At 41.7% G+C, this 13,877-nt stretch overlaps 2 protein-coding genes across 3 annotated transcripts; both read right to left on the reverse strand.

Annotated features, from left to right (window-relative positions):
- Window positions 1–4,183: 4,183 nt before the first annotated feature.
- On the reverse strand, window positions 4,184–6,092 carry foxl1 (forkhead box L1). The gene has a single exon (XM_047595432.1). The coding sequence runs from the start codon at window positions 5,861–5,863 to the stop codon at window positions 4,700–4,702; it is 1,164 nt and encodes a 387-aa protein (XP_047451388.1). The 5' UTR covers window positions 5,864–6,092; the 3' UTR covers window positions 4,184–4,699.
- Window positions 6,093–10,857: 4,765 nt separating this feature from the next.
- Window positions 10,858–13,813, reverse strand: acd (ACD shelterin complex subunit and telomerase recruitment factor). 2 transcript variants are annotated; one of them, XM_047595406.1, is made up of 2 exons: window positions 13,530–13,813; window positions 10,858–13,232 (listed from the first exon to the last, which is right to left on the reverse strand). In XM_047595406.1, exon 2 carries the CDS (start codon window positions 13,124–13,126, stop codon window positions 11,570–11,572), a length of 1,557 nt encoding a protein of 518 aa, XP_047451362.1. In that variant the 5' UTR covers window positions 13,127–13,232; window positions 13,530–13,813; the 3' UTR covers window positions 10,858–11,569. The 2 variants fall into 2 exon arrangements, with proteins under 2 accessions (XP_047451362.1, XP_047451361.1); XM_047595405.1 differs by having other exon boundaries at window positions 10,858–13,216; window positions 13,530–13,812.
- Between the last annotated feature and the right edge of the window lie 64 nt (window positions 13,814–13,877).

Here is a 13,877-nt window from a genome sequence, read left to right on the forward strand (position 1 = left end):
TAGTGCTGTTTATAAATATATATTATTATTATCATCATTATGCATTCAATTTAAAGCCATTCAGATAATACACAGGTTCAAATATTAATATATATTATAATGTGGAACAGGGTGGTGACTGAAAGATGACGTCTTCTGCCTCCGTTTATCCCTTTTACTAAAATATGTTGGATTCATGTTAATGTGCATTTAAACTAATTTAAATTTGTGGAGGAAATTTTTTAAAAAAAAAAATATATATATATATATAAAAATGTCTAATCAACCAAAGATTCCCCTGCAGTACCTCCATAGGCCCCCAGGGGTCGCTGAAGACCTACGCTCTAAAACCGATACTCAAATCAAAATATCGATACTTTTGATACCTCAGTAATTGGAGGTGATGAAGGAAAACAGTGGAAAGGAACTAAACTACTGAGCTGTGGCAACACAACAAACCTTGTAAAACACAAACTCAGGTTAAACCACAACACAGAATACGAGGCATCAATGATGAGGAGACAGAAGAGGAGAGAACAGAGTCACAATTAAGATCCAAGGTTTCATTTTATAGTAGCTCTTAATAGTTGAAACAACATATATTTTGTATGATTGTGTCTCTGTTTGGTTTCTCTCTTGTCGTATTATCTCTGCTCTACAGTAAATGAGGCCACTTCCTCATTATACTTCAGAGTTTAAATTAATTAAATAAATTACCCTGATGTCTTGTTTTCCTTATGAAGCTCTGATTTGAAATAAACTCCTTTTTATAGGTTCAGCTTTAGACACATCAGGGTGTATTTAAACAAAGTATCGATATCTGATTGGTATCGTCGATACCCGCCTGAATTTTACTCGGTATCAGATCGTAAAGAAAATCTGTGGTATCGAACGTCAGTAACACCGGAGTCAAACCGGTTCTTTAGAAACGGTGCCGGTGCTTAAAGAATGAAAACATACAAACTTTATCCAAAAACGGAGCCTTTTTATTATTTATTTATTTATTTATTTATTTTGTGACGTTGAACAGAATATTAATTTAAATAATATAAATTAGACGAAGACTAAGAAATAAATGAACCAATATAATAATAATAATAATAAACCAGAGACGCTACATTTCTGGTCCTTTAATAAAATGCTATGCTAATGCTAATGCTATGTGTGGTCAGATGTTGAATCTAATTCCAGGTGTTTCCTCTTTGTTGCATCTTTAGAGGTGAAGTCCAGACAAACTTTAGACAAACGTTTGGTCTCAGACATGTTGAAGCTTCACTTCCATCCATGCAGCGATAGAGCTAAGGAGGCTAAGCTAATTAAACACTCACTGGAACCAGATGAAGCACCCAGATCAGTCTGGTTACTACCGTTAGCATCAGCACCGTTAGCATCATGGTACCAGTATCAGGACACGTCCCTAGTTTCAGCTTAGCTAGGAAGCTAAGCTAAGAGCTAAGATTAAGGGCTGGGAGGCTAGAAAAAACGATTTTCACACCAGTACTGAAAGTAGACGATGATAGAACCAAGACAAATAAATGAAACAGAACTAACATGTGAAGCCTTGTTTCTGGTCTCTGCTGCTGTGACCTCATTGTGCATCAATAACAGAAACTATTGAACTAGCTTAGCTTCCTGGTGACCTGGTTAATGCAGCAAATCGTCTCAGTGTGGAGCCAAAGAATTTAAGACTTCATTTCATTTAATTTGAAAGTTAAACACATAATTAAAACATCGTAAAAAAAGTAAGTAAAAGTACATAAACATGCGCGAGTTGAAAACATTTCATGATTTCATTTATCTAAAGTGAGCTATGTTTAAATAAGGGTTAGATGAAAAAAAAAATGGAATAAAAGTTTTAAATGCAGACAAGTTGAAGCAGAGCGTCGTTAAATCATGGTTAACATAAATATTTCCTGGTTACGTTTTCTCTCACTGGTGTTTTTAGGCCTGTTTTAGAGGGACTGAAGCCTGATTTACCCTTAAGCCCCTGAAATACATTTATTTATCTTTTTGCAAAGAAATGCTGACAAATTCAATATAAAATGTCCAGAATATAAGTTTAAATAAATAATTATATTATTATATATTATGTATGATCACTTAAATATGATCATAAATCCATTTCCCTTCACTTCCACTCATTAATATTAATTTAGTTGAAGTAATTAAGTCATATTTTTCAGGGCTTGTGTAATCTGTGCGAGAGCAAACAGTTATTGTGTTGTGAGTGAAAGTTGTGCCTCCATGTTGATCAGTTATTAACAGTTACTGTTGAAACTTGTTGCAATGTGTTTAAAAACAGACTGAAATAATAACAATAAATAAATTGTCAGTCTTTGTTGAAGCTGTTTGTGAAGTGTTGCGCTCACACGCTACGTTCACTCACAACTCGTTCCCCTTCGGGGGCTGAGCCTCCCCGGCCCTTTAAAACCCGGTGACGCCCCTGTTGCCTCCTGAACCGGGTCAGAAACCGGTCACTTTATTTGCACTAAAGATGGACAGATGCACGCTGGGTTTCTAAGAGTTTACATCTGCTCTTTTTTCTGCTGAGTAAAGTTAATATATGAATTTGTATTTATAATACATGTTCACTATTTATAATATTGACTTTTCTTTTGTGTGGGTTTGTTTGGTGGTTTTTAGTTTGTCGAAGAACTGAAAAGTGAAAATAAATGGAGAGAAAGGAAGAAACAGTGGATCCAGTTTTAACTCTGCATAGACTTATTTATTTAAACCTTTCCTGTGTGGAAACTGCACAAATCAAGGCAAAACTTGACTAAAGTGATGAAGAAAGTAGAAGTTTGAGCCGATATTAAACCTAAAGGTTGTCAGATAAAAAGCAGAGTGAACGTTGGATGAAAGGAACCGGATTCTTGACTCACCAACATGATGATGCAGACAAACTGAACTCAGTCTAACACATGAAGTGAAGCCTTGTGTTCAGTCTGTGCTGTTGATGTTTTCAGTCATTTTTATTAAAAAAAAAAAAGAAAACCCAAATATTTATTTTTAGGCAGCACTGAGACTCTGAATAACAGTTACAGTCCACGGTAGAAAGAGGCGATTATTTATAAGCATTGACTCACTATTGGCATACATTACCCAGCATGCCTTGCAATAAAAAGTTTAAAATGTCCCAAAAGGTTTAAAGAAAGGAAACGGGACCTGTAGATGTTCTTGAAGACGTTTCATCCGAGTAGCTTCCTCAGTTCTGAGAGACTTCAGTTTAAAATGTGTCTTTCTTCATCTCTGATGACAGCGGCTCAGAGAAGTAAAAAAAGAAAAACATTCTTCTAACTTGGAATAAGTCAAAGTTCATTCACTCAACAACTTCTATTTATTTGTTGCTGTGAAATTTGAGTTTTCACAATTTATTCTTCTTCAAACTTCACTGACTCAAATATAAAACTACTTATCTGAGACTGACTCAGCTCAGTTTTTATGTGAAATCATTTTACCGATAGGAGCGACATTATTGGTTCATAACCTCTAAATTAACCAGCAGCAGTTCAGATAATGAACTCCTTAGTTTGTCTTTGTTTATTTGCTTGTTTCTCAGGTTTCTGACGCTTGATTCATCAGAACAATAAACTGATTGTTAGAGAAAATAATTCTTAGTTTCACTGATAACAAATAGATTTTCTGGTTTCCTGAGCGATAAGTTCTCAACACAAAACTAACTCTGAGTTAAAGACAAAATAAAACAAACACATTTTACTTGAATGGTTGAAGTTTTGACCTCATTTTTCAGTGAAATAAACCTTCAGGTTTGAGGTTCTGATCGTCCGCTTTCATTCAAAAATATCAATTTAATGTATCATCATCATACAGACGCTCATGTGGAATAATGTTGATCATCATCAGACTGTTTTAAACTCAGAATGATACAAAAACTGCTCTAATTTCAATAATAAAAATCAGATTTAATGAGAAGCTCCAGATTTCCAGGAGCCTGTAAACTGCAGCAGAAAAGTCTTTATTTCTTTTAAATGATCCTGAAACTTCAAAGATGATTTGAGTGCATCAGAGGACGGAAAATGAGTTTGAGTTTGAGTTCAGGTCTGGTTTTTGGGCTCACGTTCACTAAAAGCTCAGGGATCTTTCTTTTTATTGCTCCCATGACTTCTACTTTTTGATCAATAACTTCATTTCTGCTTCATCTTTATGCTTTTAGGGCACAGTATCGAAAAGAAACATCCAAACATTTTTTATTACCAAACTAAATTTTATTTTGCCAAGAAAAAGAGGAAAAAGAATGAACTGGAATCCAGAGCAGAGTGGAACAAACAGCGGCTTAATAGGGAAAGAAAACTTTATTGTCAGGATGTTTGGACTCTAAATGACTTCATTTTACTTTCACCATCATGAAGGAAGTGGGGAATCCCGTAAAAACGAGCTTTCACTAAATGCCCACATGACAGTGAAAAGTGGAAGCATCTCTGTGAACGTTTAGCTTTTTTTGTCCAGTGTGAAGCAACAAGAGAAACAAAACGTTTTTCGGGTATAACGTGAATATAACCACAAACCTGGCAATTACGCATGCGTAAAGATAGACTCACACGCCTCCCTGTCGCTGTTTGTCTCTGTGTGAACATAGATGTGGATGATGGAGATGGTGGAGATCCTGAATAGAGCCTCAGACTCGCAGGAAAGATGATTACAGACTTTACACTTTTACGCGTCGGTGCGTAAAACTCGTTGAAGTGTCTCTGGGCTGTGCTCATTGAAAATGCAGCACTCTGTCAGGGTGGGTGAGTGACAGGTAGGAGCAGAGAGGGAATCCCATCTGGTACAGGGGATGCTGTCGAGCCCCGAGGACCACTGACGAACTGAAAGCTGGACTCTGTGCGCATGTCTCGGCCGGGAGCCCCAGGATGCCGCCGCCGCCGCCGCTGCTGCCGCTGCCACTGCCGCTGCTGCGCGTCTCGTCTTCGCTTTTCGACAACAGGCTCTCGATGCTAAAACCTTTCGACTTATCCCTGCTCGGAGCGTTCCCCTTCGGCCTGTCCTGCGCCGGCGAGGCCAAGTTTGTGTTCCCCGCGCAGCTGCTGCTGAGTGGACCTCGTTCTCTTGAACTGAACGCGGACCTTCTCTCCTCGGGCTCCCGGTGGAGGGGCGCGTCAAGGGGATGCGCGCCGTCCATCCATATCCACGGCTCAGGGTGCAGGGCTCCAAGTCTCCTGCCGGCGGACGCGGAGGAGTCTTGTCCGGGAGACACTTTGAGTCTCTGCATCGGGGGATTCTGCGGCTGCTCCGCGTGGTTTAACTCCACCAGAACAGTCTTCGTGTCTGGTTGCGTCTCCTTTATCTCTCCAGATGGCGCTTCTTCTATCCTCGAGCCAACCTGGTGTTTCAGAGAGTCTTGGGGGTCCCTGGATGACCCCGGGCCCTTGCTGCGCTTGTGCCCAGCGGCTTTCGAGTCCTCCAGCTGGCTCTTCGCCTTCCTCTTCCTCCGGCGGTAGTTCCCGTTTTCGAACATATCCAGACACTTGGTGTCCAGCGTCCAGTAGCTGCCTTTGCCCGGCCGGCCCTTCTCCCGGGGCACCTTGATGAAGCAGTCATTCAGAGACAGGTTGTGGCGGATGGAGTTCTGCCAGCCCTGCTTGTTGTCGTGGTAGAAGGGGAAGCGGTCCATGATGAACTGGTAGATGCCGCTGAGCGTTGCGCGCTGCTCCGGCGCGCTCTTGATGGCCATGGCGATGAGCGCGATGTAGCTGTAGGGCGGCTTCTGCGGAGGCTCCTGTCGCGCCGGCACGAAGCTCAGAGAGGTGGGCACGACCCGTCCGCGGTCTCCCCCGTACAAGTAGATGAGCGGCGGCCCGGAGAGGCTCAAAGCCGGGGAGGCTACGCCGAGCGACGGAAGACGGCCGTGGTACAGAGTCATGACGCCGGGGAAGCTGCGGTGCGTCCCGGGGAAAACTGAGCCTGCTCCCGGAGCTCCTCTCCTCCTCTGACTGACTCCGCAGCCTCATGAGGGCCCCAGAAAAAATGTTAATAATTGTTGTACGTTTGCTGTGTTATGTTGACTTTGCACTGGGAAATAAATTGTCCATCATAAACAGTCGGTGGTGTTCTCAGCCCACCCACATTAATTAAAATTTCATTGCGCTGAAACTCCCTCATGTTCCCCTCCTCTGCCCGACAACCAATCAGGTGCCGGCTTATTCCCTCATCTGTTTATAGAATTAGTCGCTTGATAAGTCTGCCCACCCAGGTCGAATCAAGCTGTGTTTATTTGGAAAAATTTCCGGGCACCCAATACATAAACGCACTGATGTGCTGTTTGAAATATCACGTCCACCCCTGACGCTCAGAGTTGCTCACACAGAGAGAACAAGCAAACATCTCCGAGTCCTTTCTGGGAGTTGCTGTGGGTTCACTCGAAGGAAAACAAAGAGTAGAGGAGGCAGGAGGACTTCGACAGTTTCTTTTTTACTCGCGTCAGACTCTTCCTGCTTCAGAACCAACTCACAGAACATCTGAGGACGCAAACGATGAATGACTTTCATCGTTTCATTTTATTCACTTACTGCTAATATTACTGCTGCAGGCAGCGAGTTAAAACCACCGTTAAAAACTATTATTAGTATTAGTGTTGTTGTTGTTGTTGTTGTTGTTGACCTGTTGTAGGTGTTGTAAATGTTTGACCAGTTTAATCACAGTTCAAAATATCTCCATTTATTCTGTTATGTTTAGTATTAACTTTATTTCTTTATTATTCACACTATTTTATTTCTGTTACTTTGCCTGTTTTGATAAACCCACTCATAAAAAAGTAAAAGTAATAATAATTAAACAGTTTAAGAGTAAGTTAATCATAAAATAGTTTGCATGAATGATAATGACAGGCTAACTAGCTAACATGATGAATACACACTTATAAATACACACTAGTGTCAAACGTCTGGACACAACTTCTCAATGATGGAACGAAAAGCTGCGTCCAAACCTTTGACTGGTCGTGCATCATGATAATGGATGAAGGATAAAATTAGCAGCTTACGCAAAAAAACTACAAAAAAATGGAAACAGTTTGAAATAGCTGAGAGAAGAAGATTAAGAGATTAAATGACCAGTTAAATATACGAGTTAGCGAATAGGAAAGTAAAGTTTAAATGAATGCAGCTAAAAATAACAAACCACTGTTAAATGTAAAATACTGGTGGATGAAATAACTACAGTCAAATATAGAGTTAAAATAGTTAACTAGCAGTTAGCTACAGGTTTGTTATGGGACTAGTTACGCTGCACTACAGTATTTATCAGTGGTATTATTGGTCTTTTATCACAATATTAACTGTATTTTTGTTATTCGTAGGTCTGACTATATATATATTTGTTTTCATGAGAATTTCCAAGTATTTCAGCGAGTGAGTGTAAAATGTGCTGAAGATCCCAAATATGGTTCCTTGTAAATCAGTAAATCAATCATTTAATAATCGACTGAACAAAGGCTACAGACGTGAGCTAACAGCAAGTGATAAAAGACGCACATTTGAAATGGATCAATGTAAAATATTAAGAGATACTTCCACCGCAGTGTTAGCTAACAGTAACTAGCTAGCTGGCTAATGGATAGAAGTAACAGAAAGTAAAATACAGTGTGTTAAATTGACAACTAGCTGAACATATCCTACAGCTGGAATAGTTTTAAAGATAAAAAACAATGTGAAAACTAAAAGTACGAGATTAAAAAAGAAATATTCGTGGAGCGAACACTGGGCAGATGCTAAGCTAGCTGAGCTGAGCCTGTTGAGATCTGTGTGAATTCAAACGTATAATCTGCTGCTAAACTAACCTCAGAGCGTTTTCAGACAGGATTGATTGAGCCTGGAGCTGATGACACTGTTCCTGACTCTGTTTGAATCAGAATGAAACATGCTGTTGTATTTGTGCTCGGAGGAGCTGCATGCAGCCGCTCGGGACTGTATTGCCTTACAAGGACAACATGGACAGTGTATTATTTGTAGATGTGAGCATGATGCTTTATATTATGTATTTTCCTGTTTATAGGTCAGAGGAGGATTATAACAACTTTACAAGTGCGCACAGCTGGCTGCTGCTTACATTAGGGCTTCGGAGCTTTCAGTGGATAAACTCAGAAGTTGGTCTTTTCTCTGTTTCTCTGTCAGCAGACGGTGATTCATTAGCAAATTAAACATGCGAGTTCGGGACGTGGACAAGATCGGACATTTTCAAAGGAAGTCTTTCCACCCGCGCTGCAGGAGAAGAGACGCGTTTAGAAAATCAATATCAGGGATTTATCAGCCGCAGATAAATGAACCGGAGACGGTTTTAAGAGTCGACCACTTCTCTAACATCCAGCGTCAATAAAATGCGGCTTATTTACAACGTTATATGCTACAGGAAGTTTTATTAGATTATTAGACACCAGGCACAAAATGGCGACTCTGGTCATTGTGTAGTTTTTATCCGCTTGTGTTCATTGTTTTGACTCTTGTGGTGGTTTTGTGTTTCCTTACATCTGTTTTTGTCACTGATAAAATCCTTTTGTGCGTCTTTAAAGTATTTTTTTATCAGACTATCACGGTTAAACCGTCTCTTTTTAGTCACTTCGTTCTCCTTCTCATTGACCTACATGTTGTTTTGACTCTTGTGGTTGTTTTTTTTTTTCTTCTTTACCTCATTGTCATTTTTTTGTTGGTTTGCATCTGTTTATGTCAAGTCAAGTCAAAGTTTATTTCTAAAGCCCCTTTTAAAAACAACCTGGGTTGAATCAAAGTGCTGCACAGAGGTACAACGTAACCGCGCATGCACTTAATAATAAACAGTTTAAAGAATAAAAGCAATAAAAGACGCGCAGAAGATAATGGCTAAAACGCGGCGGTTCTGTCCGTGTGAGTGGATCTGGACCGAGGCCCTGGCAGCAGCAGCTGCTTCGATGACCTAAGTGTCCTGGAAGTCGTGTGAGGCTTCAATAAGCCAGATAAATATAAAACCATTTAAACATTTAAAAACAATTAACAGTGCAAAGAAGCAAGGACGGAACTGATGTGGTCACGTCTTTTCTCACCAGTCAGATGAATTTTGATAAGACCAACAAACAGAGAACGGCACCAGTACAAGTAATAAAACCTTGAAATCTGTTTGTTTTTTTGCGAGATAAGTCTCATCTTTTCTGACTTTTCTGCCTGTGATTATTGTCCTCTCAGGTCATAGCATTTTTAAGTCTTTCTTTGAAGCATTTCTATTTTTAGTACCTTGTTTTTGCACTTTCTATCTATTAGATTACAACTTAGATGTTTGTTGGTCAGTTACCTCAATAATTAATTTCCATCACTGAGACGATTTAACAAAACCTAAATTTGATTTGTTTTTACTTGCAGATATATTTGAACGTCATCTGCAAAGCAATGAAACGACACACGATGCCTCTGAAATATGAACCGTACGTATTTAGTGAAAAGAGAACAGGGCCCAAACTGGAACCCTGAGGAACCCCACAGCTCAGAGGGGAAGTGGCTGAGGAGAACCACTTAAAAGCAGCACCACTAACGCAAACACAAGTATTCAGACGTGACAGGAGGATGTTATGAGACCCAGAAGGACCAGGACAGCAGAGGATCAGCTGTTCAAAGAAGATCATTTAGAGTCAGAGATATCGTTTCCATCGAAATGTGGCTCAAATCCCACCTGCTCCGAGAGCTGGGAATGAAAAGTTTGGGGATGGATCTAAAATGAGTGTAAGATGCGTTTATCAGATCTGTGACCCAGCGTCCAACAGTACATAGACCCTCCGTAAAGAGATAAGAGGAAGAGAGACTCAAATATTAAATCTTATTCAAATGTCGGTTACGTGTCTTTTGTCTTTTGTCTTTGGTGATTTCTGCCTCTCGGTCTCTTTTGACCCTGGTTTTTGCGCCTCAGCCACAGAAGTCGCTTTGTGTCTCTTTCTGGTTATTTCATGCCTATTTGAAGTCTCGGTGCATGACACCGTGGTCATTGTGAACGTCTTCGGGGCCGTTTTGTGGCTTGTTTTTGTGTATTTTGTAGGAGTCTGTGTGACTTTGGCGTCTATTTGTGTTCAGTTTGCATCACGTTGGATCTCATTTTCTATATTTGTTTGGTCGGTTGGAGTCATTTTCTGTCTCCTTGCAGCTCTGAGCCGTTATTTCGAGTCTCTTTTTAGTCTTTTCAACATTCCCCAGAAATATTAACAGACGTTTCCAACAGATCTTGGACGGTGGCCCCTGACACTCGGGGCCTCTGGGCCTTTTCCCAAATCATAACATTTCCTACATTTGACAGCCTACATGTAACAAACTAGTTTTCTTCTTAAACAATTCATTCGGGGGCTGTTTCCCTCCTTCCTTTTGCTCTGAGTTTGCCAATACAGTTTTTTGCAAATCAAGAAAAACTGGTGCCACACAAATATAACTCAACTATTCCATACAGCTCCGATTAATCAGCGACTGAAAACAGACAGAGAAATACTAAATAAATCAGCTTTTATGACGACTCCGTTGAGCTCTTACTCCTTCGCTTTATATTCAGGTCTGAACGTGTTGGAGTTCAGTGACACCTGCTGGACAACGAGGAAAAGTGCTTCATTAATGTTCCTGTTTCATTTAGAAATGTTCACATAAAAGGTGGAAAATACGTTTTGTCTTTAAACATCGGCCTTAAAAATAGAAAAACTAATTTATTTAATGTCACATAAAAAAATCTGGTTGTCGTCTATTTCTCCTTCTGAAATAAAAACACAAAATAATAGATTTAATGTGTTGAAATAATTCCCAGCAGCTTTTAGGGCTAATTAAAATAAAAAAATAAAAAACAAGATAATTCTGGATCATTTATGGACATTTACTGACGACACTTTTATTTATTTTACAACAACAAACAAGAAACATTTAATTTTTATTTTTCCTCCTTTATTTATATACATATATATTTATTTATTTATTTTCAGTAGAAAAAAAATCTGTTTCTGACCTTGTTCAGTCAAAGACGAATTAAAAACCAGAGAGAACATCTGCAACATACAGAAATATCTAGAAACTCCACTAATATGAAGTAAATAAATGCAGATTTTATTTGATCCATGTGAATATTCACATTTAAATATCAGTAACAATAAAAAATATATTCTTAACGTAAACTTTCAACAATTTCAAGGAAGCAAAGAAACAACCTGAATGTCCATGAAGGCACCGTACTTCACCCTGCTGGAAATAAGACGTGTCTATTTATTTATTTATTTTTCTCTCAATCCAGAATATTTATATCTTATTTTATTCATTTACATTTTGTTCATTTAGACTTTTTTCTGTTTATTTTATGTGATTGTTTGAAGCAGGTTTTTTTTTTTCATGTTGTGGAGCAGACGATTCAGAACCTGTGTCACGTTTGTTCATTTTTTAACACTGAACAATAAAATGAAATGATCCGTGTTAGACTTTAACTTTTAAATAACAACTTTATGATGTGTCAAACTACACAGAGCTGATCCAGAGACGGTTTTACTTCCTGGACCGATTTGTTTCTTCTGTTCCGTGTGATAAAGAAAATGTTAAACATGAGGGAGCAGGTCCAGGTCTAGAGAGGTTCTGAGAGGACCCGGGTCCAGTCAGACGATGTCGGGGGGGTTTCCCGTCGGCCCTGGACCGACCAGATATTTGATGGCCCACCTCAGCAGCGACTCTGTGACCCTGAACCGGCTGAAGTCCTGCAGGTTCTGTCCAGACGCTCGGTACGAGTACGAGAAGGCGGCGCCGTCGTCATGGGCGCTCACAGTCTTTCTCTGGACCGGGGGCCTGTCGGGGCTGATTCCCACCTCGGACCCGGAGGCTCCAGAGTCCAGGATCCACGTCGGAGGGTTCCCGCTGACTTCCTCCTCCTCCTCCTCCTCCTCCTCCTCCTTTTCTTCATCACTTCTCTTCCTCTTTGCGTCTCTTTGTTCCTGGGGGGGGTCGTGTCCCGTGGTGGCGGTGCAGCGTTGGTCCGGGGGACTGGGACCAGAGGACAAGGACGTGTCCAGGCTGCTCGGTGGGTTCTGGTACGGAGGGAGGAAGGTGCTGGACTCCTTGGAGGCGTCGATGGGAAGCTGAGTGCTGGTGAAGAAGGAGGAGACGTGTTCAGGTTGGGATGCGACGGGCGGCGGCAGCGGTGGAGGAGGAGGTGTTGTTGTTTCTGTATCTGGGGAAGCATCGAAGGAGGAGGAGGAGATGCATGGAGGAGTGAATATGTCCCACGGGTTGGACAAAGGCCTCTCAGTTAGTTCTGTGAGGACATCGTGGTGCTGGTGTAGTTCACTGTCCTCCACGGGGAGAGGAGAACTCTGACCTTCAGTGGCAGGAGGAGGTGTCGGCCTCTCAGCATCAGGAGGGGGAGGAGGAGGAGGAGGAGGAGGAGGAGGAGGAGGATTTGCCTCCAGCTGCAGAGGATCCTCCTCTGGCATGAGAAGACACCTCACGGGGACAACGAAAGGTCTCTCCCCCTTATACCTGACCCTGTCCACGTCCCAGCGGGTCGCTGGAGGCGAGGAGGAGGTGGAGGGCTGAGGAGCCGTCAGCCTGGACCAGATGTCCTCCAGCACCGCCTGCACACACTCCTGGTACCACTCCCCCAGCAGCTCAGACAGGTCCAAGCACTCCTGGCTCCTCTGGGAGTCCTCCAGACACAGCAGGGCCCTCCACGTCTCCGCCATCTTCCCCCTGACCGAGGACAGGGTCGTGCAGCAGTGGGTGACTTCTTTCGGGACACCCACGGACATCGTGTCCAGCCGCCCCACCGACAGGAAGAACCTGCACTTGTTCAGCTCGGGGTTCATGTAAAAGCGCATTCGGAAGTCGCTGATGCTCACGGTGGCGTGGACCAGGCCGGTGAAGGTCTCTCGCTCCTCCCGCTCCTGCAGGTGCTCCCAGCCGGAGGCCGTGAGGAGCGCGGGGATCCGGAGGACCCCGTCGGAGAGGAAGAGCAGCCCCGTGGGGCCGCCGTCGGAGCACTGGACCTGGGACGGAGTCAACTCATCCACCCCGACGACATGAGCCCTCAGCGGGGCGCTGCTCCTGCTCCTGCCGCCGGCTTCACCCGCTTCACCCGCTTCATCCGGCCGCTGGTGGTCGTAGCTCAGAATCAAACCCTCGATCCACGGAGACAGTTGGTTCCGAGCGCGGCGACGCATCTTTGTGTTTTCAAACAGTCCGTCTTCGATTAGCTTCCGACTGGGAAATAGTTCCGTTCAAGTTCCGCCCTCCCAACACCGCGGCGTTAGCTACAGACCAAAAAAACTAACAAACAAACAAATAAACAGACAAAAAACATTATGAACTAGAGGAATCTAATTAAGCAAAACAACTCACTGACATCCGTTTACAACAATGTTACGAACTCTCTCTTAGCTGGCTAGCTTAGCATGTTAGCCACTGTAAAGTTATTACCAAACAGCTCCGTAAAAAACGATCTCTTCAAATTAACGGCTATTATCTTTGTCTTTATACTCTAATATTATACACTAAAATTATACATACTTATTAACCATCACACGCACATATTTAATAAAAATTTATATAAAAACGTATACAAACCTTACTAATTCACGCCGGAATCAGTTTGAGTTCACTTCGGCCGCATTCCGTTTCTTTTCCATTCTCCCTTTTCACATTAACTAGGATGTCTATATTTAGAAACTGGGTTTCTTTACCTTTATTTTATTTGTTTTAAAAGACAATTACATCAATATTTTTAAGATAAATTTAAGATACTTGTAACAAAAGCGATTTCTTTACCATTATTTTTAATGCATAGGATGCATAGATATAGTATTGGAGCGGTTCTGGCTGGCTAATGCTGCATTCAAATGTCTTAGTAAAATTACAATACAAACTGCTGTGATTATTAATAACTTATTATACGCTGTTAATTGCAACCACTGA

The sequence above is a fragment of the Mugil cephalus genome, chromosome 10 (assembly GCF_022458985.1).
Source record: "Mugil cephalus isolate CIBA_MC_2020 chromosome 10, CIBA_Mcephalus_1.1, whole genome shotgun sequence".
In the NCBI taxonomy this organism is placed as follows: domain Eukaryota; kingdom Metazoa; phylum Chordata; class Actinopteri; order Mugiliformes; family Mugilidae; genus Mugil; species Mugil cephalus.